Consider the following 27,923-nt stretch of genomic DNA (forward strand, 5'->3'; position numbering starts at 1 on the left):
CCACGGAGAAGACCTCCTGAACAGGGGTGAAGCGCAACATGGCTATGCAGTAACAGTCTCTTCCAGAGCGCTGGCTTTGCTGACAGCGTGTGGGAACGCGATGAGCTGGAGGTAGCCGGGCTGGTGGCTGAGCCTGGGGGTGCTAGCCTGGGATGGGCTCCCACCAGGGAGCAAGGCTGAGGGCACCATGGGAGGACAGAGGGGAACAGGGAAGGGGGAAGGGCTGCAGCAGTGATGTTCAGATGACTGGAGTAGCTTTTGCCTTATCTTTCTGGTGAGGACTTAACTACGTAGTAAATAGAAGGCTCTTTACCCGTGTTTGTTAAACAAACTTTTGTTTTATTTGTACAAGGCAATACACACATATTGCAGACAGGAGGCCAAATGCCTATTCCAATAAAACAGATCCCCTATTCTTAATACTGCAAACTCTTTAAGATCATTTTCTGTAAGAACTGATACACCTATTAACCAGTACACATTCACCTTAAACCCCAGACAAAACAGAAGTAGAACCTTGGTCTGAATTCAAAGTTCAGGTGTGCCATCCGTTGGTGGCCACATCACTCGCTGGCCGACCAGAAGACGTCACAGTGCCAGTGAAGGGAGCAGAGCTGTGAAAGCTCAGATGTGCTCAGAACCTGTCCCGGTTGTATTTCCTTTCCTTCATTATTCATTTTCATCAATTCAAAAAAGTTTGAGTCAGCTTCATGTAAAATTTAACTGGTAAGAGCCATAAATTCTAAAAAGTTATTCGTTCATTCAACAGATACATCACAGTGTTCAATGTAAGCAAGAGTAGTGCCTATTATTTCTTAGAAAAGATGCATAGATAAAATTAAGGAAAAAAAAAACCCTCCTTCCTATCAGAAAATAATTCCTGTAAGAGATTGCAGCTGCAGCCATGTCCCACTCAGCTCTCCTTTCTAAGGGATAGCCTTCAAAAGAAATTACACTGTTCCACAAGTCCATGAACATCTACGAACAGAAGCTGGAGTAAAATGAACACAGAACATTATTTTTAAGGTTTACTTGTTACGGAAACAATCTGATTTTTTAACATCGTGATTTCTGTACCAAATTAAATCGACAAAGCGTTTGTCACATCAAGGCTGGATGAAAGACCACAGTTTCTTAAAACACGTCTCTGCATGGTGGGTGATAGTACGGACAAATTCAATTGTTGCTTTCAGCTGACTATAACTTAGACATAATAGGTTGCCAACCCATACTGGAAGAAAATTTATCTGGTATTGATATTTTCAACACCCATGAAACAAATATATTACAATAAAATTCTCATTATAAAGTTGCACAGATTTCTATGTTAACCATTAAGAGTTTATATGAAAAAGCAGAAGTTATCTACTGTTGATTCCTGATATAAAACAGTAGGTAGAAACCTAATGTAGAAATCTGAAGTTAGATAAATCCTTTGGCAGCATGTTCAGTTACAATCAGGCCTTAAAAATAAATATGATAATGTATAGAAGTATGAAGAGAAAAAACAGATTCTATTAACACCAAACCCCTCTAAATACACTATTTTAATAATAATTAAATTATTTTACACTATCTACAAGTTGCATATCACAGAATTAGGAATATAAGAGATGACAGAATGACAAATCCTGCTTTTATAAAATTTCAGGCTTTAACAGTATGCATATATGTAGCTGTGTAGAAAATCTCAGACAAATGAGTATATACATTATTTATACTTAATAATTACTGAACATAATCAAATCACATCCGTCTAGCCATTTCAATTTAAGATACTCAGTATTTCTGCTGGACCAAAGTTTTGCATCCAATAAAAATACCTACCTTGATCTCAATTTACTAACAAACATGGAGAATCTATATAAACGATAGCAAGGTTTAGTTTGACTACATATCAACTTGGAACAAAGTAAACTCTTACCAAAAAATCTCCAAACAATAAGAATTTTGAACAGCAGCACTGAAATTAATTATTGTTCTTAAAGAACCCCAGGAACAAGTTATCAAAATACTTCAGTATTGCAACACGTGCTATTTATACTAAACTACTTCAAGGGGAAGGATAAAGACAAATTAAAGTCATGTCAAAAGAAAAGACAAAAGCTTCCTTCCAATTGCACAAATTAAATTAAAAAAAATTATTTAAAGAGCAGGTACTGAATACCTTATTGCATAAGCATGAGGCTGCAAATGAACAAGGTCATGACACTAAATAATTAAATAAAATGTAAAAGAAATGGAGGTGGCGCTGAGTGAAGAGTGGATTTTATTACTCAACAACAGTCTACAATCTGATAGTTCTCATTTGGTAGAAAATTTATACACCAAACATACTTATTTAGACAATTGGGAGTTTCATGCATTTAATCAAGATGATTTTATCAGTGATTTGCTTCCATTATTTTCCCAATTTAAAGATTATTACTCATCATAAAATTGTTAAAATAGGTATAAATATGACTATGCTAAAGTGAGTAGGCAAATAGTGATTCTTTTTTTTCAGAGGTTGAAACAGTAAAAGAAAGAAATCCCACATTCCTGAAAGATAATTCAGCTCATCTGCTCCTCTTGTACAAACCCCACCCATTAAAAAAGTGCATCAGGGAAGAAATTCTTAGATTTCTTTTCTTAGCCACCAAATGCTACGCTTCCACAGTTCCAAGGCAATTCCTTTTCTAAAGACACGTCTGTCATTTTCAATATGCAGCTACTCCTTGTATTAAATGAGGAGCACAATCCCACTCACAAAGCACTTGTATTCTGCCTATACAGATAGGGTGTTAAATACACCTTTTCCAAATGGTTTAAGAGTTTCTCTGACTGTAATCGGTGTTTATTTAGAGATGGAGATGGTGGCAGAGAAAGGAAATCCAAGAGAGGCAAGAACCCCCTGGTCCCATAAAGACAATTCCTGTTCTACTCGGCTCCCTGTTGGAAAGGGAACAAGGCAGATTCTCACAGTCTTAAGAAGCTTCAAACATTCTTGAGCCTCCTCCTTTACCACAAGGAACTACAATACTCCTTCACTTCCAAATACATCCAAAAAGGAAAAGAAAAGAGATTCTGTAAAAGTTTCTGGCTCAGCACCTTGTATCCACAGAGTGCCCACACAGTCAGCTGGGAGCATCCCTTGCCTGCTCTTGCAAAGGAGACTTGTGCTTGCAGTACCCCCTCTGCCAAAAGACACAAATGAGTTCTAGCAAAACCCCACCTGTTTTCTTCAAGAGAAACACATCAGAAGTTCTCTGTAGTTTCCAAAAATCTAATAGGCAGCACTGTAAAAATCTCATTTCTCATGTTTCTGTAGGTACATGGTCCTCACTGTCACAATATCAAATCATTTTCTCTTCCAGCTCTCATCTGCTGAACTCGTGCAGTTGTTCCAATTAGGCAGTGCACATCATAGTGTAAAGCTCACTACAGCAGCACAGAGAGAAGGTGGTCTCTACATCTGCAGGGATTCTCTAAAGCCACTTGGATAGAAGGATTATAGTGAGATACCAGGGGAGGCAATGCATAACGAGAGCAACACATAACAATGATTAAGCACCCTCAAGTTTTCAGAAACACGTTTAAAAGAAAATGATTTTTGAACAATCTTTTAACTTAAGATTCACAAGTGGCGTTTCTTGAAAGCACTGAAATAAGGGCTCAAAGTAATCTGAAATTATTTTAAACCATCAGCTACTCTAGTTCAAGCTATCTTTATGCGAATGCTTAACAATCAGATCTTATGCGTATTTTTACTCTGCATCACCCTAATGCAGTAAGTTGGGTTATTTAAAAGGAAAATGTATTCTGATATTCGTGACAGGTATTCATAAAAATCATTAGGTCTGGCAACCTTTATTCATTAATTCAGAAATACGAGCTGGTTTGTTTTTAAAGGAGAGGCTGTTGATGGTAATTTGTTTGTTGCTGTAGAACAGAATGAGCAGGAACTGCCACGGGATAACCTGGTCCTTGAGGCAAACTCGATGTATTATTCTGGTAAGCCGACATATCCACTGACATTCCCATCTGCTGCTGGGTGTAAGCAGCTGTGCTGGCAGCTGACGGAAGGCCAGGGTTCTGGTTCATGTACGTCTGGTTTAACACAGAATCTGGTCCTGGGCTGTAACAAAACAAAACAAATCTAATTCTGACAGGTTCATGTCTATTCATCTGACAAGCAGATTTGCAAATAAGAATATTGCTTGGTCCAAAAGCAATCTGTGTATTTTCAAAATGATCAAACAGTATTACACGTCGTTGTAAATACGCCAAGAACACACAACCTCTAGACAAAAGTAGTAAAAATTACCATCAGGGAGAAGGTGATTTAACAGTTTGCTGAAGCGATACCTTAAATACGCAGCTTGAGCTGGCTGAGTTGCTCCAGAAGAATTTATACTTTGAGGCAGAGACCTCAACTGCCCCATCTGATCAGGTCCTAGGCTATAACCTGGGGAAATGGTGACTTGATGAACACCCTGGATCATGTAGTTTCCACTAGGTGGCTGTACAGGATATGACTGTAAATAAAAACATTGTATACCTTTTATTTTCAATTAAGTAGCAGCAAATGTGGCACAGAATACCACTACAATGAACAAATGTTAGGGTTCAAAGGCTGAATGAACATCAATTAATTTTTTCAACAAGGCATCCTTTATTTCATCAGAAGGTGCCTTTTTCAGAAATGCACTGCTAACAAGATCAGCGCTTAATATCTGAAAGATATTGTGTGTCACGTACAAGACCTCTGCCCCTCCCAGAAATCTTATTTCTTTCTCTCTAATTTGCCTCATCTTTAAAATGTTCAATCCTTACATATTTTGATGCACAGAGTTGAGTAGGAAGACGGGCACCATACAGGATTTGTTATTTAACACGTTTTGGAAATTAAAACATAAGAATATTCTAAGACTCTAACACAACAGGAAAGCAAAAACTTTAGTTTCTTCCATTTATGGTTTAAGATAATGCAAGTCTTTACTCAAAATGCAAATAGAACAGGTGGTATAAGAGGCTTAGTCTACAGAAGTCTATGCTGCTCATTGGTTTTAGACTTTGGGTACTACATGGACACTGAAGGAATAGACAGTTTTGTACCAAGTCGCTACGCTAAGCTGAGCATCGTTAGCTGTATTTTAATTGTACATCTTGTATTTTTCACCACTGGAAGCACGCATCTTGGAAGAAACGGTAAACTCCAGTTGCCTTTTGGCTTAAATTACTTTTTAACCTCGAACTATAATGAATTTTCCATCGTTACCAGAAGTTAAGGACACGGAATTACTTTTAACTGACATATTTTCAGATCTAGCAGTTGCTATGGCAACTATTCTTTTCCCACTGAACAATTAACATTAAAGTAAAATTCACTTAAAGTAAAAACACTCATTCTATGCTTTCTCCAAAAAGGATCTTTAATATATCTTTTTCTCTTCCATTTTTGTTTTCTTAAAATGTCAATATGGCACATTAGAGATACTGTAAAACAGTTTTGAGCAACTACACCCCCTAATACAACATGTTCATTTCTTAGGGGAAAAAAAGCTAAAACCAGACTGGTGTTTCTATATTTAGAAAGTACATTGTACTCATGATTAATGCACTAATATTAAAGTTCACTCCCATCCCCGCTATTAGATAAGAAGGTAACATTTTACTTTAAGACTGAGGACATGACTCACAGCAAGAATATCCACCAACCTGCTGAAACACACAATTCTAACTGAAAAAAAATTAATCATAGAAGGAACCCTTTAGTATTTTCAATACAGTATCTTTCTGTTAAGTAGAGCAAAATTAACAACTACACCTTATTGTACAAGCAGGTAACTGCAAACTGAAGTACTCTGTTCTAGTGCGTAAATGGTATTTTATTCTAAAGGCTATAAAAAGCCACCAAGCAATGTCAGATTGTTCGTAGGCTAGCAAGAAAGCGTACATTTCTTTTTTGCTGTCATCTTTTTAAATAGAAGTCTATATTAGGAAAGTTTCTATTTCCAGAAAGGGATACTGACCTGCACTGAAACACCAGAAGATGTAGGCGGGTATTGTGCAGGATGGTGGAGTTTTGAGTAGGCCGAATACATCGGTGTTTCATTCATCAGTTTGTTATAGAGCTCCAGAGCTTCTAGAACTTTCACATTTAGTTCAGATAATTCTGAATGTTTTCTGTTTGAAAACAAATATATGCAAACGCTAAGTTTCTCCAATATCTAGTGTTAGGTGGCAAAAAACCAAGAGTGGTTCATTAAACAGTTTTGAATATGCAAGAAAAAAACCACCCTTAAAAGGAAGATGGTCCATTTCTTACACATCTATGTTGTAAAATTGCCATTCTGTTTCTTACACCATTCTGTTTCTTATACCAGTGGGACTGGAAGGAGAATCCAAGTGGTGAACAACTGTTCTTCCCTAGCTGCAATAAGGCAAGCAACTCCACAGGTGTTAGTTACCTTTTCTTTTCACCCTCAAATATCCCTAGGAGTCTGAGGGGGACGAGGTAAAGATAGCATTGAATAGATTTTCCTGTCATGGAGGACAGCCAGCAGCAGACTGAAAATACCAAGCTCTAGACAGATTGCAAAAGACTACAGTCAAAAAGCGCTAATATAAAATGCACCCCATAACTTATGCAGTAAATTTCGGAGAGCTGCTATCAAATCTTCTTACACACACTGGCACCTAAGCATTAGAAAAGTAAAGGTAGAATTGTTAAAATATCTTTCTTGCAAGATTTTCTAGCTTGCGAAATAAAAGAGAAAGTACCAACAAAAATTAATACAACTGCTCAATTTAAAGTAAATCATAGTAAATAACGCAGAAGCTAAGTTAAGGCTCACCTATCTATCTCTTCTAGTTTTTCATCTATCATTGGACCCATCTGTTGACAAATATCTGTGAAGACAAAAGTGTCAAGGTAGTTAGTGTCTTGCACAATTAAAATTTAAATACAGCCAAAAAAATACTTTATCCAAGTACACTAACATAGCATACGAAATTGGAGAGCGCACCTAGTTATCGCGTGCGTCCCATTCCTCCAGCCCAAATAGACAGGAAAAATACTGTGGTTATTGTGCGTTGTCATCCTCTCTCCTCTTTCCCTTGACCCTCCTGAACAAAAGACTACTGATGAAACACATGGAAAATTTTGCATTTCTGCTTGCACTGTGCAAGATCTATGACTTTCATCTCCTACTGGAATATCCAATCTAGAGTGCCTACGAATCTATCTAGATATGCTGTACTGCAGATGTTCCTTTACCTTCACTTTTTCCATTCTAGGAACACCCCATTTTTAATGTACATTCCGTTGTTATTACACACCTTGAACTAACTGGCTCTTAAGTGAACTGAACTTTGTCTCCCCTCCTAGCCAGCAGTATTTTGGAGAAATTTTGACACAAAATTAATTGCTTGTTTCAAGCAGAGTTTTGATAGGTGGATGGATCTTGCAAAGATCAGGCACTGTACGCTAGCTGGAAGTTATGCAAATTACTCTGCTAAACATGGAGCTGGCTTGGCAACTATTCGAAAATTCAGAGTTATACATATAGCCCCATGCTCCCACTGTGAAATAAGCTATTCTACAGGACACTATTAGTGCAGACCACGGTTTTGCTAAGCCTAAAATAAATGCAGAAGAATTAGCAGCTCAATCCACAGAAGGTAATTGTTGGAAGAAATACAAAAACTAGCTTAGTGCTCAAAGTACCTTCTGAGTCTAGAAGATCCGGAGAATCAAGCTTTAAATCTGTAGGATCTATACTCTGAAGTACCTGCAGTGTTTTATCCATCTTATCCTGAAAGGTCAAGAGAAGATTAAGAACAGTTATTTCTGAAGCATGGCAGAGTCTGTTTTAGTTTTCAAACAAAAAAAAAATTCTTTTTATATGAAGAACTATTTGGTAACATTTGGTAACAAAACAATGTTTCAACCAACATACAACCTCAGTAATTTTTTATATTGAAAGTGACTGCATACCTCATCTATATAAACCGGCTCAGGTTCTGCTTTCTTAATTTCTTCTGTATTATCCTCAGGAACAGAATTTTTATCCACAGTTGCTGAAAGAACAAACGTTAGTTTCTTTTCTGCGCCTGTGTTACTATGCTAACTTAAAATACACCTTTTCTCCTTGCTTGCCATCCGATCTTTAAATGAGAGAGAAATTTGAATAAGTACTTCAAGCAGTAATGCACCTAGTTGCTGAAGAAGGGAAAATGGGTTTGTCTAGAAAAAAGTTCTGACAAGCTGCTTCCTTTGGGTTGTTAGCCTGATTATGAACCTAGGCCCAGCAAGGGAAAGACTCTTGAGTCACATTAGCATCTAAAAACACCTCCAACACATGTACAGTTACTTTCAGCCAAGTCGTAAGTGTTAAGATTTATTTTAGTATCATAAGCATGAATAGAGCTAACAATGTGATTCTTACAAACCACTGACATGGGTATGAATGTTATTCTATACTAGGTTTGATGTCTGAAAAGAGACTTTGACATTTTAAATGGCAAGCTACTGCATTCATACGTAGTATGTTACTGACACAGAATTATGGTAAATTGAACTGAATTTCTGTAACAGGAAAAAGGTAGCAACTTACAAGAGCATCAGAAGATTGAAATTGTTAAAGTAAGCTACAGCAGTGGTATGCTTGCTTGCTTGTTAGAAACAAGGACAGGATTTCTCTCAATTCTTTCCTTGGGCTGATTTCAGGAACTTATTTTACTGATGGGCTAATCAGTAGTTCCACCATAAGCCCACCTTTCAAAATAATCTGTCAGCTTTTAGTAGCTAACTTACCTGCCTCGGGTTCCACACTTAAGTCAGAAGTCACAAAATTAGATGGAAACAGTCCTACTCCTCTATGATTTTCACCTTTCCACCAATTGGTGTCACTGGGGAAATAAAGCTGTATTACAAAACTCTGAACATGAATGCTTTGTGTCAATGACATATTTTGGGCTTTTGACAGAAAACCCATGATATCTAATACACTGTTTCCCTGTGTATCCAATAACAAAGGCAAAGGAGAACGTTTCTAGAGATAAGTAGCCTAGCAGCAAAGCAAAAGACAGGAGCTGGGGCAGAGGGGTGGGGAGGAGAAGAGGAGGGATCGGGGGAAGTAAAATCACTCAGTAGCAATCACTCAAAGTTTAACGCAACCCTTCAATTTTTAGATTGATTACATGATAGCCCATTATAGCTTCATCTAAAAGTTTACAAGAAGTACACAAGTGGGGACTAACATTAGAACTGTAACTCATCTGTCACAGTCTATTAAATTAGAACAGTATTAGCAAGGAAGAAGTTCTGCTTCGTAGCTATCATTGGGGCAAGAGTGATAACAACAATAATCATCTTAAGTATTTTTTCTTCAGTTTTATTCTTAGCAAATGTGATGCTTGATAGCCACAGATTTAACAATTCCTGGAAGTAGCTGGAATTTAGCACTGTAATGCACATGTATATTCTTATGACATATGATACAACCAACTAACATTCATCTTAAAAACCACAAACAAATTGGACCTACACCACAGAATGAAATACCCAATGTAACGCAGGGAGGTTATCCCTGCACCAAAAATGACTTGAGGTCAAAAACTCAGGGTATGAGAAGAATAGTGGAAGATAAAGGGGATTTGAGGGAGGTCAGAGTGATGATATACATTTCTGTGGGGGGAAAAAAAGCATGACAGGAAAAATTTGCTATCCTAAGAAACCAACAGTTCTGGAATGAAGACACCTTCATCAGAGTATATTATACCTGTCATCCAAAACAAAAATAATTTCTCCACTTTTAAAGGTGAGCTCGTTGTCCTCAACAGCTTCAAAGTCATACAGAGCTCGCACCTTCCTCAAGTTCTGATTGTTTTGCTGAATTTCTGCAGATGGGTACAAGGATTTAGTTTCCATTTGTTGCTGTTTCTGCTCTTGCAAAGACAATTCGATAGCTACAGTTAGGGGAGGAAAAAAAAAAAGGAAGTTTGTATATTTTAACCCTGTAAATAAAGGCAATTTGCTTTCCTAGTAAAAATAAATAGAAAATTATTTATTGTTATATTATACTCGATCTGTACCTGCTCCTCTAATATTTTAAATTTAAAAATCTTTGCTCCAAACGACTAGCTGTATTTCACATTTCAACAGCTTTACTCTGCCCTGCAACAGGATTAAAAGACAGGACATAAATCATGTACAAGTTATGAAACATTTAAAAAAAACCTCTGCTTTTCATGGTACAGCCCACTATTTGAAGGAGAGCACACACTAGTAATGTCAGTAGCATCATTAGCATGATCAGAAATACTGATAAATTCTTTACTATCACATCTGAACAACAGTAACTATTCCAAGAAAGAGGAGAAAGAATAAAACATTTAAATGTTCTGATATTTTAAAGCATCAAAATGAAGGCTAGAACAAAATGTGTGGGTACAGAAGGGAAGTGACCAAGCTCTGTGGAGAGAAAGCAGTCATAAAACAATGCCAATGGCTATGTGATGGGGAAGAATACATCTTACCCCAAATCCTCATCCACGAGGAAAACACCTTCATACCATTCTGAATGATACAGTATATTAGGTGCCAGCCTGCTGTGCCCTTGTTTTCAATTCTATGCAGCAGAAGAGAGTACAACTTCGTATTTCCGTGCATTTTAACAACACTTCTAAAGCACAAGTCTAACCCAAGGCTGTGACTAGCAATTTACCTTTAGCTATATCTTCATCTTCTTTGTTCTTACTTAATGATGAACCATTCTTAGCAGCATTTGTGGTAGCCTGCAAATGTATGAATAGAGTAAGTTCAGGTTACAAAGGAAAAAGAAAGGTCTATAATTATATGCTTAAAAAAATTAGTAATAAGTTGTTCCTGGTTAGCTACCTTACTGTAGCATTTCATTACTGAATCAAGATGACCTCCTGGAAGAAAAAACTACCACTCTTCAGAATCTCATCCCTGTTTTATTTTGTTTTCAGCAAGGAACAAAGTAAAATAAATAATCAGATCTAATTTAAATAACTGACCTCATTTAAATAATTATTTTGGTCTCATTTATTAAAGTGGGACTACACATTTAAATGACTGCTCTTTCCACCTTTGTCCTCCACTCCTCCACCCCTCCCTTCAAAAGGGAAGAAAAAGCTCTTTGGAGTCCTACATCTGTGAAGACCCAAGGTATTAAGCAGCAGCTCGACCTGCTGAAAAGGGAGGTCTCTGTATCAGAGCAAAAAGCCACCCTCTATCTCTGCTGGTGGGACAATGGGAAGGAAGACCCAATGTACATCAAGTTGGGAGCTGCTGACTTAAATAATACAAGTCTCCACAAGAGCATAGTGAAATCATTCTTAGACACCTCATTCTGACAAGGAAGTTGTCCTGCGTGTAGCAGGAATAAAGAACCTAGTTTCAGACACTAGCCATGTCTAGGACTTGCCAACGGTCCTAGAAAACAATTCTGTACAAGTGTACCAAATACTAATAAACCTCAGCTTTGCTTGTTTGAAGTGAAGTGTATGAAGTAAAAACATCAAGATTTCATTTTCTATGTATTCGTAGGAAAGGAAGCATAATTGGTTGCCAGTACTCTAGATCTTCCATGTTTCTGCCATATGTTTTAACACATATCCTAGATTTAGAAGTGAAAACATCTTTGTGGAGGAAGGAAAGATTGTAAAAGTAAAAAAAACCCTCTGTGTTTAATACAGAGAAAAGTAAACTTCATGTAAGGAATACATAATAGAAGCTGCAGTTCTAATTTTTAGGACTGATCTTCACCTGACTCATAATTTACATGAAAATATTTAGAAGTATCAATAATAAAGCACAGAAAAAAACAACCTGTCATCGTATCTGCCAGCTAGAATATTAGGCATAATACACCACAAGAAGTAGAATACAAAGGGTGAGGATAGGGATTGGAGCTCCCCACCTACTGAAGAGCCAGGACAATTCTTGACATGGACAGGTAACTGCATGAACAAGAAATGGGGACTCAGAAAAGGAAAGCACAGCAGAGCTCATCTTAAAAAATGTCTCCATTCCAGATATTGCCCTTTGTTTTCTGAGGCTCTGTGAAGAAAAATGAAGGTATGTGCTCCAAGTCAGCAATTAGAACCATGAAACAGCAAGTACAAAGTGTGGGCGTAGAATTGCTTTGATTTAAGGTGGTGACAGCTCAGTGAGGCTCTAAAAATGATTGGAAGAAAAGAAGGATCTAAAATGAAACAACTCGTAAGGGCATCATGAAATAGCCTTTAGTCTGTTCTTATTTTTCCTAGGAAGGCAAGGACATTAAAAAGCACAATGAATAGAAGTGAACCTCGGCATAAAAAGGGAACCAAACTAGAACAAGCATCCTACTCTCCTCTAATCAAAAGCACAAAAGATCTCATCTGGAGAGCTTTTCATTTTGTTCACCACCAGGAACAGTGAACTAACAGTACCATCTATCCCAAATCAGCTTTTACCTGCGATCCAGCTGCAGGAAAAGTTACACCTTCTTCTTTTAAAGATTTAATAGTTGCAGATATTAAGCTACACTGCGGGTCTTTCTGAAACTCTTCCGACCACTCCACCATTAGAGTTTTTAGCTTTTCACATACTTTTGGATGAGCCTAGAAGACAAAATAGCACAGAAAGGGATGCTTGTACCTCAAAATGAACAGAAGGAGTTGTTCCCTCAGTAAAACTTTGTTACCAAAACCATTTTACTATAAATATCCTTAATAATTAATAATTGTCTTAAGAAAATTTGGAAAACAGAGCCTAGAAAATATATGGTCTTTTATACACTGATTCTGATACTACAGATAACATGCTTAGCTTTTGGAGCATCATCCTTTCATTTGAAAGCTGGCATAGCAGCTTCTAACACCATTACCTCAGTGCAGCACCAGCCTGCAGGTAGTTCAGATTTCCCCAATTCTACCAAACAACTGTTTTTTTTAAATCAACCCTTACAGCAATCCTCTGAGACAAATTCTCTTGCATAGCCAAAGCTTAGATCTTGCAGGCAGCTCACCTACCTATAGTGCTGTTATTTTAGTGGAGTCAATTTTAGTTGGTTAAGGAATGGTTAAGGAAAAGGACTGACAATCTTTTTGGCTTTTCAAGTGTTAGCCATGTTTCTACATCAATAGTTTTGGAGAAATTCAGGCTATCTACCACACTTACCCCAACTTTTCTGCATCTCTATGTTAGTTACCCTCCATTTTACCTCAATTTTCTCTTCATTACTTCTTATTTGTATTGTTATTCCCCTCCCAACCATGTAAGTTGGTCTAATATAAGATACTGTCTCTTTCCCTACAAGACAATACACCTTCCCTACCTTTTATGACCTCTGCTGTCTTCTCCTCAGATGCCAGAACACATTTCTCCCTGTTGACTTCTCAGGTGACAGGATCTCACAAAAACCTGATCTTTGTACCATCTCTGTATATACGTATGTATGTCTCCTTGATTCAGATTCTCTCACAAAAAGGAATGACACATTATGCGTGATGTACAGTGCCACCCAGCTCGTAGGACAGTTTATACTATCAGCTCCTGGATTAGGAACGGAGGTGCAGGGACACAGTCTGGCAAAGGAAGGTAATTCCTTGGAGTGGGTGCAAACCAAGATCAAGTTCATGCTCTGCCTGCAATTCCTCTGGCTCCCACATTCTTCTCCAGCCTCTCGCACAAAAGAGCCTCTAGAGCTCCCCTTCCTCCACCCTCATCCACAGGATTTACAGCTACTCTAAATCCACATAGGACCACTGACTTCATTCAACACTGCAAATTTTATGTGCTAAAACCTCACCCGAAGTGATAATCCACCTTCAGGAAAGCAGGTCAGAGTCATGTATTACTCTACTGTATGGCTAAAGAACACTCTTCAGAGTATACCTCAGTAACATTAAACATCAGCTGCGGTTAATCCTGTAATCATGCCTTAAAAAAAAAATCATTGGAGCAAAAAGAGCAACTCTTCAGTAGAGCAGCTAATATATCTGAAGGTCACACCAACACTACAAGGGTAAAACATGGACCAAAGCACTTCAGACCCCATACACTTTGTAGTTTTGTTGACAGTTGATGAAAAGACTGTAGTTTGAACCCAAAGCATCCAAACTAACCTCAGGATACTTGCTGGTGAATAAGGGCTCTGGGGCTGCTGGGCTCACCTACATCTGTTTCACTTGGCTTTCTGGATAAGTGCCTGGGACTGCACAAATGCAGCACATGGCCAAGATTTCTCATTTGCATGTAGTTCAGATCACATTGTAAGCCTGTGCCTCACATGTAAACATATGCTGAACAGTAAGAACGTTGACAAGTTTGGGCTCAAGCATGCATTTAATTGAAAGAAGAGATGTAGCCTGATAGGCTCAGTATCAGCACAAAGACATTTGTTACACTTGTCTGAACTAATTTTCTTTTGGAGGAAAGGGAGAAAGTACAATTTTATCTGCCCTCTGAAGATTATTCCTCCAAGTGGGCCAGGGACACGGGTAAAACGTAAAGTATTTCCCAACAACAAAATAAATTATGCTCCAGTGGACCACTCTTCAGTGGGATTAAAGGTTTGCTTTTACGTCCACAAGTGCTGTCAGACCATGAAGGTCAATGTTCTGTTTCAGAATGGACCGTGGCTAATGAGAACAAAGGGGAGGACTTTAAGACCTATTTTTCCATACAAAGCAAGAAACAGAAGAGCTGTGAACTCATTTTGCTTCCCAGCAATTTATTAGTTTCCTTAATTGCTTTGCTCAGCCTCTGATGATTCCAGGCCTCCCATATATTTGAAGACTAACTTCTTTTTAACCCATTAGCCATTCTTGTCTTCAACTGGAACAGTAATTAGGGGAAAGCTGTTTCTGTTATTCAATTCATTGCATCCAGATTTAGATCCCATCAGCTGCTTGACCCTAACCAGTTAGGTCTTCCTTTCTTGGTTACCTCCTCATTCAACATTCTGAATATCTCTAGAAACTAAGAAAGTTTATCCTTTTCCTTGTAAAAATGTAATTTAACTTTCTCACAGTTTTCCCTTTGCACTTCAGCCTATTAATTTCATTCAAGCCAAATAAAAACTCTTCAAGAAAAGCTGCCTTCCCCATTATCAAATTAATTGAGCTTAGGAAGAGTCACAGATTTTAATTAAAATTGCTCATGTCATTTTGTAAAAATTTGGAGTAGGTATTATCAGCCTGACACTTCTTTAATACATTATCTTTTCATAATAAAAATTAAAGTACACGAATTTCAGTGATAAGACAAACAGCCAGCAGTACCTGCAATTGCACCAAAACTAGAAAATGCGTATTAACTAGAACATTAGTTTTGCCAATTCTTTGCTATGCTGAGATAAAGCAAGAAGTTACCAAAACAACCCTCCCCCAGTACTTAAGGTTATAAAAAATTACCTTATTTATTATACCTCGAGCTTCACTAGCAAAATCACGAGAACATACTTCTAAGTGAAATATTTTTCCACAGTTTGATACACAGGCTCCTAAAAGCTGACAAGAGAAATAAAATTGTGAAAATGTATGACAACAATGAAAATAATCCAAAATAAAAGCATACATAAAAAGAGTTAAATTCAATCCTCTGTTCAGCATGCACACTCTGACTGACTTCTACTGAAGATATATAAAGGTATTAATTGAGCAGTACACATTTAATAGCTGCATTACATAAAAGAATACAAACTTTTTTGAAAATAGTGATAGTCTACTCACTGTAAGTGCTTGCAAAGCCACATGGGGAACTTTATGATTTACTCTTTTCATGATGGCTTTAAGGCAATCCTTGGCTCTGAAAAAGGAACAAAGAAACTATTAGTGATAAATGTGACTGACATAATCTGTGGAATGAATGATACCAGATACTCAAGTCGGGTAAGCAAACAAAACTGGGCCTATTGAAAAAAAATGTAACTGAACCTGAGCCTTTTCCAGAGCCAGTCTGGAAAAAAAATATTTAACAACTTGTTTGTTCTTATATGTATATTGGATTGGAACAAACTCCATTTTTACACTGACATTTTATATTGATTTCCATAAAACTCCTGACAGGTCATAAAGGGAGCAATTGCCAGTAAGTTGAGGAAATTAATTTGAAATAGACAATGAAAGAAACATCTATATTAAAAAAAAAAAAGAATAAGAGGCAGTGATGATTAAATAAATGGTTATTTTACTGGCTACTGTTAAGGGTCTCTACGGATTTAATTTAAAAATCGTGTTCACAGGTTGTCAGCTCTTGGAGCCCATTTTCAAGACACTAAGGACACATAAAGACTTTATAATTTGTTTCAGCAAAATCTGAGATAAGTATAGAATAACGATTAGCACTCTAAATGTTACTCTGCTGAGGAGTTTCATACTTAAAACGAGCATTAACGGCATGCACCAGCTACATGGGCTGAGGCATATGTAAGGCTTCATTAACACTATTGTTTTGAACCTCCTAAAAACATGAAATCTCTACAAAAAGAGTTGATGCGGTATCTTTACAACTAGTATCACTTGCAGTGTACTTGAACTAGAAATGTCGTCGCAAGTCTGCGTTTCTCCATGTCGCCTAGCGAGCTCAGTTCAAACAACCTCTGCTCTTCACCACTAAGGCTATGGTTCCCTGGTCACTTTACACAGGCACAAGTGAAAGCCACTGATGAAAGTAGTGGACCAAACACCTACCGTCCCCTCCTACGGCAACGCAGTCCCCTTCCCTTCCTGACTGAGGCTTTAGCAGTCATACAGTGCCCGGATCAAGGAACTGATCTGGCTGCACATGATAGTTTTCAGCCAGATCTCTGCCAAGATCAGATTCACCAGGAATCCATCGCACAAGGAACTAGAGGAAATATTTGACAACCCTCTTCAACACAAATTCTCTCTCCCGTCAATTTAAAGTCGTCATGGAATTGCAACCTTTGGCAAAGCTTAAAAAAAAGCCTGAGCAGAAACGAAACCAAAACTGTTTCACTGTTAACATTAAGAGAGATGTTTGTTTCAATGTTTTGTTTCAAAAGATGTCTGTTTCAATGTACTGTGTGTACAGTAAACTGCATCTATATTCACGTTTTGGTTTAGAGCAATAGTCTGGTCTTGAAACAAATTTTCTGATCATTCCCACATGTTGCACATTTAGTTCACAGTGGAGTTTTGTGCACACAAATTTATTTACTTTTGGAAGAAACTAAGCCAGAAGCTCCTCTGTGCACACCAAATGTGCTCCTACTTCTCAAGGAGCCATGAGAGTCAGAGCCAGTGACAGGATCTGCAGACAAATTTGCACCAATGCTGGTGTGGATATTAAGTTTAGAAGACTTTAAACCTGTTCTGAAGGGGGGGGGCGGGAAACCCCAAATACCCTGAGCTGCAAACTGGATGGATGCAGTGGCTTCAGTACCAACTGCTCTGGTTTACCACTCTAGCCCTACCGTGCTGAGCTACTTGGTGATCTACACGTAGCCAGAGAAGTATGGTTTTAGTCCTAACATTGAGTATGTTAATATACAAGCAATCCAAAGTCAACATACTTGTTGTTAAGCTATGTATTTATTTAAACATAGGCAACAATGTTTGTTCTTTTCAGAAGATGGCTTTTAGTGAAGGGCAGGAGGGAAGAAAACTACACAAAATTGAAGTAAAATGTGTTAGCAGTAGTGGCATTTAAAATTAAGAATTTAGGATTTTATAGTATACACAAGAATATATATTAAGATTGAATTAAGAATTCAGCCTATGCACTAATTCAGGTTTACTTCAAAATTTAGAACATGTTATCACACAAGACGGTTACCTTAAAATTCAGCAAATACTTTTGCCCATTATAGGATCACTGAACTACCATTTATGTTTCAATATTACCACTTAAGCTAAACCGGTTCAAACAGACCAGTGTTTTGATCCCCATTTTTTTCCCCCTTTTCTCTTCCATCAGTCCCATTCTTCCTAATGAATAAACACAGACAAATTTCTCATCATAAATAGCTAACTGTCTTAGCTAGATAATTTTCTGCAAAGAAACTAGTTCACTTTTTCCTACTGGCACAGTCTCCTCTCGAAATTTATGCAAGATCATTAAATATGAATAACTTGGTCTACTATACAAAACTCCATAAAAATTGGAATGCACTCAGCATATACAAATTGCTCTACTAGAAATCCTGCTGGAACATTTCTTTCAAAGAATTTTAAAGCCAACTACATATATTTGTAGAGCTTGCAGAAGTGTCAGATTGGTAGCACTTTCTGCATAGCTGACTACGATGAGCATTTTAAGACGCGTTCTCTCTGAAACAGTATTCTTCACATGAACATGAAATTATACGTTGTAAAGCTGAGATACAGCTTACCCATTAGGAGTACTTCCAACTTTGTCACATATATCCATAATAAGACCCCAGTCCTCACTGGTGTTATATTCATTTGTGGCTTTTTCTATAAAGAAAAACAAGATTGATTAAGCGTAATACCCTATTAAGTTCAGATTCTAGTCAACAAACACTTTCTCGGCCATACCAAAAAAGGTGACTCCATATACAAAATACTGGGAGGCAGTGTCTTCTACAGATTAGCATGAATTCTTGCTATCTTGTAGAGTGCTATGTACAGTTTTCAGCACTGGACTAACAGATGCGATAAGTATTTAAGAGTTCCAAAAACAGAAACAACTCTTGAAGTGTAATGTTGTAAATGACGAAAAAGAAACTGCTTCTGTACAGTTTGTTTAGTTACTCCAGGTTTAAGTTATAGCCCTAGCTTAGAGTTTGCTCAAGGTCTTCTAACATTTGCATGCCATTAAATATTTCATATGGATGTTCCAAGGAAAAAAAAAAAACCAAACAAAACAACAACAAAAAAACCCAACCTCCTTAGGGCTCTAAAGGAAAGCTATCTCCTCATTCAACACACTTATTAAAATATTTTATTCTACTAGATTTTTCAGGAAATCTAAATGCCACAGCAAGTGCTGAGACAAATAAATGGCATGGAAGGATTAATAAAAAACACAGAAGGGGGCAACAAAAACCAGACTGCTCTATCAAAAGAATGTATACTTAATTAATATTTGAAACATTTCATTCTATCTATTAACTGATAAGTCTTAATGTTGTTTAATTGCGCTTGTTATTTTAATCACATGTAAATATTACAGTGCTACTAAAATAGCTTATAAACAGCAAATTAAGTATTTTATGCATTGCCTCTGCAGCCTTACAGCTTAATTTTGACGTGCTAATTTAATATTTTAAGTAAATTCAAAGACAAGTGCTTTTAGATTTTTATGTTATATACTAATCCCATCAGAATGCACTTCAGAATCACGGCAATATCATAATCAGCATTTTTACAGAATTTTACTTTGGTAGGAGAAGCCACTAAATCCCTTTGAGATGTGTATTTTAAAGAATATTTAGTAGATTAAAGCAGACCATAACGGTCACTCACAATTAATGTGATGGTATTCTGTGATAGCAGCTGTTCCAAAATTACAAGGTTTGCTGACAGCAATACTACCACAGGATAAACCCAATTTCATGTGTGCAATTAAGCATCTTCTCTGATAATCAGCTTCACTACTTAGTTTTGCAGTTAAAAGTTGCAACAATACCCAGGCTGGCTCAGCAGAACGGCTTCCACAAAGAAAACGCAAGCATAGCAGCCAACAGTGCCCCTAAAAACCCTTTTGTTACAGATGTAAAAGCAAACCAAGAAGGAAGGAATGGAAATTTGCAATTTCGGCCATAGTTTATCTTCACAAGCTTAGACTAACTATTTAAGGGAAGCAAATACTGTGTTGAAAGCACGTTCCTACAGCATAAACCTTCTCCAAAACTTACCTGGAAAGGACATAATTGTTAAATTTTAAGTGCATCAGTATTTTTAGGACACTAACACAAAATTCATTGCTTGTTCTTGAAAATAAACAAGTGCCTGCAATTTTGAGCACTTTAACATTCAATTTATTAAAAAAATTCAAACCAAAACAATCTCTATATGCACATTTCCTGGATATGTGAACCATAAGTACTGAACGATTACGAAAGAACAGCACAATGCAATGTTTGGTGCACACAACTTCAGCCTCGTGCTTCCTATGAATTTCTGCCAGCTAAAACTGCTTTTTAAAAGCATCGCCTTGCACGTCTCCATCCCCAGTGGTGTGAATCCTCTCATCAAAACTTGTCAGTCAAATTAGTCCATCTCATTAGATGACAGCAGCCTTCAGTTGTGCATATAAAGCCGGCCCTCCCGTGACAAATAGCACCAATACCTATAAAACAGACTGGGCACATTGTTTAATAGCACTGCTTGGTGTCACCCTGACCTGAAACCAGTCTCCCCTCTGAAATTCCTGGAATATTTTAGAGATGCCTCCTTCCGCAAGTCCCTCTCTTCCACATGCAGAGAGGGAGCAGCTAGCAAGTAAGAAATGGTGGTAGGTCAACAAAAAGGCATGGAAGCCAAGAAAAATGGAGGTTGTATTTCACACCCGAGTCTTCAGAACTATAAACCACCACAAACAGCAGTGACCAACTCCAGCTCTCACCAATGCCCACTGACTCAGGAGGATGCAAGCTCAGCTGAGACGCTCCAGTGTCTCGATACGCAGACAGGTATTGTCATATACGTAAGCTTTGTTTATCATTTCAGATGCTCCAAAACCCCAAACCCAGACCTCCAAACTTTCCTCCTCCTACGCTCCCTTCTCTTTCCCTCCACTACTCTCCTTTTAAAATGGGAAACAAACCAAATCAGGTAATTTACTTTTGGAGAAGTTATTTGAAAAAACATAATTGCATCCAGAAAATACATATAAGATGCTTTGAGATGACACCTATCTGATTCACTAGTAAAAAGCACTCTCTTCTAAAATATCACAGAAAAGAAACTAACTGAAATAGATACTCAGACATAAAAATATGTAGGAAATTTAAAATTACTTTGTTTACAAGCCAGTCAAATGCAAGCTTGTAAACTGACCCTCCAGTGTAAACACTGCAAAACCAAGCTCCTAGCTTTGTACATGCTGTCATGCAGAGCCAAAAAAAAGATGTCCCACAAAGACTGCCAGATAAGGAACAAGGTAAAACAAGGGCAGTGGTGCAGCTCCTTCAGCCTGCCGGGACCCATCAACAGCTCTCCTTCCCTTATGGTGTTTGTTACGTAGACACAATTGTCACTTTTGTCCTCTACAAAAGACTCAAAAGCGCTTGCCAGAGGACATACATTGAAGTTTTCCTGGACCTTTAGAGGAAGTCACAGTCAGCTTTGCCTGCCATGACAGAAGATGTCCCATGCTATCCTGATCAACTCTTCCACTGTCTACAGGAAGGCTTCGTGTTTACCAGGCTTCACCGAGACGTTTCAACTCCACACCTTCTACACCTTGAAGGACAGCATAGCTACCATAACGCCTAGCGCTACTCACTCGCAGCTCCCGTGCTTCTCCACGCCTCTCCCCCAGCCAGCACGTTCGTACACAGAGGCACGTCAAATGCAAACTCCCTCCTCTTGTATCCACACAGCCTGTTCTAGGAGCAGAAATGGTCCCAGTGAGAATAAGAAGGCTGCCCTACGGCAAACTCTTACAACTTTTGAGGTTTTCTTCCCTGCCAGCATGACAAATTTAACAGCATCTGTTTTTTTGCTTAACATGAGCTCCAGCTGAAGAATAATCTTGAAGGATAACTACTTCACAGATGCTGAGACATGGACTTTGATCAGAAGAAACATATGTGGGAGGATACATTTTCCAAGACTTTTTCAGTGCTAAGAGAATATAAACTTTCAAAAAAATGCTATGACTTATACTCTGTAGACCCCCAATTAATGAACACTGGATGGACATGAGCTTACTTTTATAGAAGTAACGATAAAAGCAAAATATGCTTCTTTTTATTGCTGCTTGGTATATTTTTAAAAACCCACAAAGAATTAAAAACACAATTAATCATTTTTAACTGGATCAGTTCCCTGATCTGATTTGCCATGCAGCTGCACAGAAAACTATGCCAACACAAGAGAGGAGATAGCACTAAAATGAGCAGCTGGGAAAGGGATGGGAACTGTTTACTGATATTACTGCCAAAAGAAGAAATGCTTCTCAAGCTACTGCCTTCAAACACTGTCACCAGCTCTTCCAGAAAAGAAGGCAATGCTTTACCACTGCTTGCTAAAGTCAAGTTTTTCAGGACCCTCCCTCTACCACACAACATCCAAAATGTATCTGAAAGGAAAGCTGAACATCGCGTTTCCAGCCTAACTGCACTAGCTCTTTTCCCCTTTTTCACAAGAAAGGGATGGGTAATACACATAAATAACACCAAAAGACAGGGAAAAAAGTAATACTATGAGGACTGCAACTGGGCAACATGTGGCAATCCTCAAAAGCATCCCTCTTTACATCTTTCCAAACATCGCGTCCTCAGTCTCTAAAGATCCTGGCATAATGCCAGAGACCTGCACTCATAATTAAGTGTGCTACTGCACATTCACTCTTACAGGCCTGGAAACACCAGGCAGAGCTCGCAGCCTCCGTACCTTGCAGCTTTCATACAGCCCCTCTCTCGAGACCTGCTGTCTTTTCAGCAATACACAACCAGCGCTGGATTCCCTCAGGTTTGCAAATACAAAAGCAACACACCCCACTTCTAATACAACACTGAGAATTCTGCAGATATGTTACGATCTATATTCACAATGGCAAGAAGCAAGGAAAACAGCAAGAGCAACCGCGGGCATCTTAAAATACCTGTATGAACACAAAAAGGAAGAAAAGAAAGGGAATTGCGGGAACTTCACAGCCCCCAGAATTCCCCGAGTGAGATACGGACACCCCAAAAGTTCTGCAGAGGTAACCAACATGACACTTTTCCTACCAAAAGTGTATCACACTGTTACACAACACAAATCTCTCACCTACTGCTTCTGCTGGAAATCTATATCCCATTTAACGTATAGCATTAGCATTTCACACTGACACAGCAAAATCAGCAATCCTGGTCTGATGACAGCTCTACCTCTATGCTGCCTAGCACGTACGACCTTCAAACCTGCAAAATATTTTGTTATTTCAGTCCTGAATTTCCTTCAGCCAGGCTTGCCAACAATGCCAAATAACATCTCAGGTAAAAAAAAATAAAAATACTAGAACATAACTTTTTTTTTCCACCTGTGTCAATTTTTATGCTGAAAACAAAGATAAAACAAGCACTCCAGCACTGATTTAGCACAAAGAACTTCTCAATTTGATATGGCATTTGCTAAAAACTGCGATCACGACAATAAAAATTTTCTAGTGACTGATTTGCCCCCCAAAGCTATGTGAAATAAAATCTTGTCTGCACATAAATATTTCAACTTTTACACAGAGCCATTCTAAGTATATAAAAACAGCATTCATATATGAAAAGTGAAAAACAAAAAAAATTGAGGACTACTCCAGACTGCTGTTTTTCAGAAGATAAAGCAGAACCACATGGATGAAAACCAGAAATTTAATCCCACGGACCTTCGTTTGTTTGCCTTGCCTTTGTACGGCCAAATTAGAAAATTCTAGCTTTGATTTAATTAGGGATTATAGACACTATGACACTGTAGTCATATGACTTGCATTTCCAGTAACACTGCATGGTCCACTTGGTCCTTGCTGAAAAGGCAACCCTACTTGTAAGGATCCCAAGTCCCTATTCCTGTCACTAAATATTATATTCTAAAAAAAATTGGATCAAAGTGGAATATTAAAATAACTTTTTGCAATGTAAATCCAGTTCACTGAGAAGTCTTTTTAAGATACAAATTTTGCTTAAAAAGGGAGTGTGACATTTTGTTTCATTGAGTCAACTGGCCAATAACCTGAAAAGCAAACAATTCCATTTGTCAGACAATCTGCAAACTACAAGAAAAGCATTGAAAAGACTAGGGAGGGATTAACAGAGACTTGTACTCTAGAGCCTGGAATGCACTAAAATGAAAGTTACCAACAGTGACATTATGTAACAAAACGTCCCTCCTAATATAATTAAAAACAACAACAAAAAAAAGTGAGGCTATTAAAAAAAAAAAAAAAATCAAGGTAGGGCTGAGGGAACAGACCAGTAATAATCTCAAAAATGAGGAAGAAATGCCATAAAATTGCAGGCTCCGAATTCAGGAATTTTAATCAGTTAAGTCAAGGTAAAGCCACAGACTGAAGACTGGAAAATACTGTCCCTACTTTTCAAGAAGAAAAGAAAACCCCAAGCAACACCCAAAAAACCCCCGTCAATTAGAATCATAGAATCATTTAGGTTGGAAAAGACCTTTAAGATCATCGAGTCCAACCATCAACCATGGTAAGCTAGCAGAGCAGAAAGTTGGAAGGTATCATCAATAAAAGGAAAGGCTGAAAGATAACGTAAGGGGAAATGTAAACCCTTGAGGTGTGGATTAGGGAGAAAAAGGTAACAGTTAGCAGGGCAAAATGAAATTCACACAGAGTCAATAAAAGATTCCCCTAGAAGCAAAGTGCTCAGCAGTTGGAAGCAAGAGGAGGACGATGAGTACGCCAAGTTCTAGCACAAGAACACACAGGGCACCAAGGTAAAGCAGCCACAAAAAGGCAAATACAATCCTAGAATGAAACGTGCCAGATAAACATTTCAGTAAAGCACAAGGAAACTTGAAATGCTATCATACAAGTTATCAGCGATCCATGATACAGTGTACAATTCTGGATGCCAGTCAAACTACACACAAAAATACTTCCTACTCCCTTGATCATGTCAACAATCTTACGAAAGAAGGCTAACTAAACAAAAGATGAAAGGGAATAGGCTTGTTCTCTATTGAAGGAGCAACTACTTCAGAGATGAAGGTTATTTAAGAGGAAGGACAACGCTGGGAAAAGATCAAGTGCACACGAACTAACTATGAATAGATTTAGACAGGAAATTAAAAAGCTTCTAACACTCCAAAGAACTGAAGTTTTGGGGTATCCTCTCAGTAAGAAAAACAGATAAAAGAAACCACACTTCTCTAAAACACTATTCCATAGGTTAATCTTTTGACACTGCAACTACACACAAAGAAACCAAAGCAGATGCCAAGGAATTAAGATGCTGCACAGCTCTGCTGAAAAGCAAACATACGGGTTTAGAACCAAGGAAGCAAAACCAGCTGTGGCAAAGCAAAAGCACACTTACCTACATTTTTTAAAGGTGCTCCAAGAAAAGAGCAGTACTAGATGTATGGTCTGAAGAGAGAGCTGGATCAACCTCATTGCTGGCTGCTAACAAAAGTGGGGTCCTGTTCTTCCTTTGCAGGGGTGTCCTGCTCCTCTTTTTCACTACCATTTCACAGCCTTTGCTGAGCTGATTCAAGTCATCAAACTTCCAAACACATCACCTTCATAGATGATCTAACTCACAAGCCAAATACTTTACTCTGGAAAATTAGGTTTTTTCTGCCAAAAAGAGCTGAATCAGCTCAATGGTGAATCAAAACAAAAAAAACCAAAAAACCACAAAGCCACAACAACCTGGGTGGATGGGACCATGGAAAAGGATCTCTCCTTTCCGCAGCATCAGGCTAACAGCTGGGCTCATGGTATATACCTTTTTTTTTTTTAAATGAAAAAAACAACAAAATGTAAAAACGTTAAATCCTGACAGATGCATATTAAAAGCATGAAAAACCACTCATGTAAACACTGCAAGTTAAAGTACAGTCTATCCACATTTGATATTCTGGATAGTCTAATTTCCAATGGAATAATAATTTTTAAAAAAGCTCCTAAAGGCAAAGAGATTTTTCCTGGCAAGGAACTGTAAGATTTAGCCTCAATAATCACAAATCTCCTATTCTGTTGCACTTGTTTAATTGTAGTAAGTGCAGACAGTTATATTTAGTATATGCAAGGCAAAATTTAAGAAACTGCAAGTGAACAGACTGTCACTTTTGAAGTACTATAGTCCTGAAGTTCCTGACGCATTTAGGTTTGCCAAAGAATTCTGCACAGCTGTAAGAGTTCCAAGTTCAGAAAGTCCTCACTTGTGCAAATACATTAGTTAGAGCCACGTGAAAGGTTAGTGGCAAAACACACGTAAAACTTCACAAGCTATCTGAAGTAACTGGATGATGCGTAGCTGGTCTGGCAAGTTTCTACTTTCATTTCCATTGTAGGTCAACATTAAAAATCTCACAATGGTTTGTGAGAAGACAAAGAAGAAAGGGAATTATTTTATTACACAAACTTTGCAGACACATTAAGAAAACAGTGCAACTTCACAAAAAAGAGATGTTGTGGTAATAGGAGCACTCACAACAACCTCCTCCACCTGTATACATCCTGGCCTTGACAAAAATCCCAAGAATGTTGAATTCTTCTCTTACCTAAAATTCCAGTGTAACAAGAAATGTAAATCTGACTCTGGTATCTAGTTTAATTTAATTGCTTTTTCCAGTGCTTTGGTTCAGGATAGGCATTGTTTAAAAAAAAAAAAATTAAAAGGCAAAAAAGAGAAACCTAAAAAATCAACGCGCAGACCAAGTCAAATGCTCAAGAAAGCACAAGACAGAGCAGAAACACAAAACAAAACAAGTGACTCATCTTCTTCATCCCGTCGATGGCACCAACTCCGGCCAGTTGCCTCACGGTTTTGTAATGGGAAGAAATGTCAGTTTAGGCTTAACTTGATGCCACCAAATCAGCCCCTAGACGATGCCTTAGTCTCGGGTACTGAAAGAAGCATAAAAATGGGTCTCTACTGACATTAATAGAGTTGGTTTTCACTCTCGAGTTCTACACCAAAAGGGCAAGCCTAACATCCCGCACTTCACGGAAACCCAGCAAACCGAGCAACAAAATACGAAAGGCGGGAGACAACACGACACCTCAGAGACAGGCTGTAAAAACTGTAAAACTTTAGAAATCACAGCGCAACGGCCCACACCACGCACTTCCTTAAACCGCCGGGCGCAAGTGGGGCCAGCCCGCCTCCGGCCCCGTGTCTCTACGTGGGCCACAACACCCTCAGAGCCCCGGGAGGGCAGGGAGAAGCGGGGTAGCCTCCCCGGTCCTGTCAGAGACGGCACGCCGGTGTTCCCCTGAACCTCGGCGGCGGCGGGGCTGCCGGCACCTCGCGGCGCCTCACGGACCGGCTGCTCGTCGAGCAGGCCTGGAACGGCGGCTTCCAACACCGGCCGTCGTTACTCTTTCTCCCTCAGGAGGCGTGAGGTGAAGCAGGAGAAGGAGGAGGAAGAGGAGGCCGCCGCCCCGTTGGCACCGGCCCTACCGGCCACCCGGGCCCAGCCGCCGCCGCCGCCCGGCCTCCCCGCGCCCCGCCGTCCCGCTCTGCTCACCCACGTCCTGCTCGAAGGGGTTAGGAGCGAAAAGCGGCATCTCGGCAGCGCCCGCCCGCTCCTCAGACGAGACAGCCCGGCCAGCGGCCGACCGATCCGCCGCCGCCGCCGCCCGACCGCCGCCTCAGGCCCCCGAGGCCGCCCTTCCGCGCCTGAACGGGCGGCGGAGGAAACGCCGCAGCAGCACCGCGACGACGCGCCGATCAGGCTGGAGGGGGGGGGAGTGCTGGGAGGGGGAGGGCGAGAGGTGCGGGAGGGCGCCGGTACCGGCGGGAACGGGGAGGAGCGGGGCGGGCGGCAGCGTCAGGCGCTCGCTGGGGCAACCCCGGCGGGATGGGGGCCTCGAGGGGGGGGGGGCCGGCGCTGCCGGGCGCGGAGGCCCCGCCCCCCTCCCCGCCTCTCCCCGGCGGGGCGGGGCGGGTGGCCGTGACGTCACGGGGCGCCATCTTGAGGCGGTGGCGGCTGAGGGGAATCGTTTCCCCCTAGTCGCTCCCGGTTTTTCCCCGGTGCGGCCGCGTCGCTCCGTGTCCTATTTCCTTCCCCCCCCCTCCTCGGTATTAAAAGCTGCCTGAGGG

General features: G+C 39.3%; 1 protein-coding gene across 5 annotated transcripts; it reads right to left on the reverse strand.

Annotated features, from left to right (window-relative positions):
- Window positions 1-2,246: 2,246 nt before the first annotated feature.
- On the reverse strand, window positions 2,247-27,470 carry STAM2 (signal transducing adaptor molecule 2). Of its 5 annotated transcripts, XM_075029075.1 has the most exons (15): window positions 27,349-27,459; window positions 25,191-26,725; window positions 18,357-18,441; window positions 15,733-15,808; window positions 15,415-15,510; window positions 12,472-12,618; window positions 10,713-10,782; window positions 9,768-9,954; window positions 8,801-8,895; window positions 7,982-8,064; window positions 7,712-7,799; window positions 6,840-6,894; window positions 6,015-6,168; window positions 4,348-4,517; window positions 2,247-4,117 (listed from the first exon to the last, which is right to left on the reverse strand). In XM_075029075.1, exons 3-15 carry the CDS (start codon window positions 18,392-18,394, stop codon window positions 3,886-3,888), a joined length of 1,491 nt encoding a protein of 496 aa, XP_074885176.1. In that variant the 5' UTR covers window positions 18,395-18,441; window positions 25,191-26,725; window positions 27,349-27,459; the 3' UTR covers window positions 2,247-3,885. The 5 variants fall into 5 exon arrangements, with proteins under 5 accessions (XP_074885176.1, XP_074885174.1, XP_074885177.1 ...); XM_075029073.1 differs by lacking the exon at window positions 25,191-26,725 and having other exon boundaries at window positions 27,349-27,464; XM_075029076.1 differs by lacking the exon at window positions 27,349-27,459 and having other exon boundaries at window positions 25,195-27,292.
- Window positions 27,471-27,923: the final 453 nt, after the last annotated feature.

This window comes from Buteo buteo, chromosome 5 (genome assembly GCF_964188355.1).
Source record: "Buteo buteo chromosome 5, bButBut1.hap1.1, whole genome shotgun sequence".
In the NCBI taxonomy this organism is placed as follows: Eukaryota; Metazoa; Chordata; class Aves; order Accipitriformes; family Accipitridae; genus Buteo; species Buteo buteo.

Bases quoted from the DNA above. Each gene is read 5' to 3' on its own strand.
- STAM2 (XM_075029073.1), bottom strand. From the start codon at position 27,388: ATGCCGCTTTTCGCTCCTAACCCCTTCGAGCAGGACGTGG. The intron at 18,442-27,348 runs GTGAGCAGAGCG...TTTTCTTTATAG, and splicing joins CCCCTTCGAGCAGGACGTGG to AAAAAGCCACAAATGAATAT. The intron at 4,518-6,014 runs GTCAGTATCCCT...TTTTATTTACAG, and splicing joins CTTCTGGTGTTTCAGTGCAG to TCATATCCTGTACAGCCACC.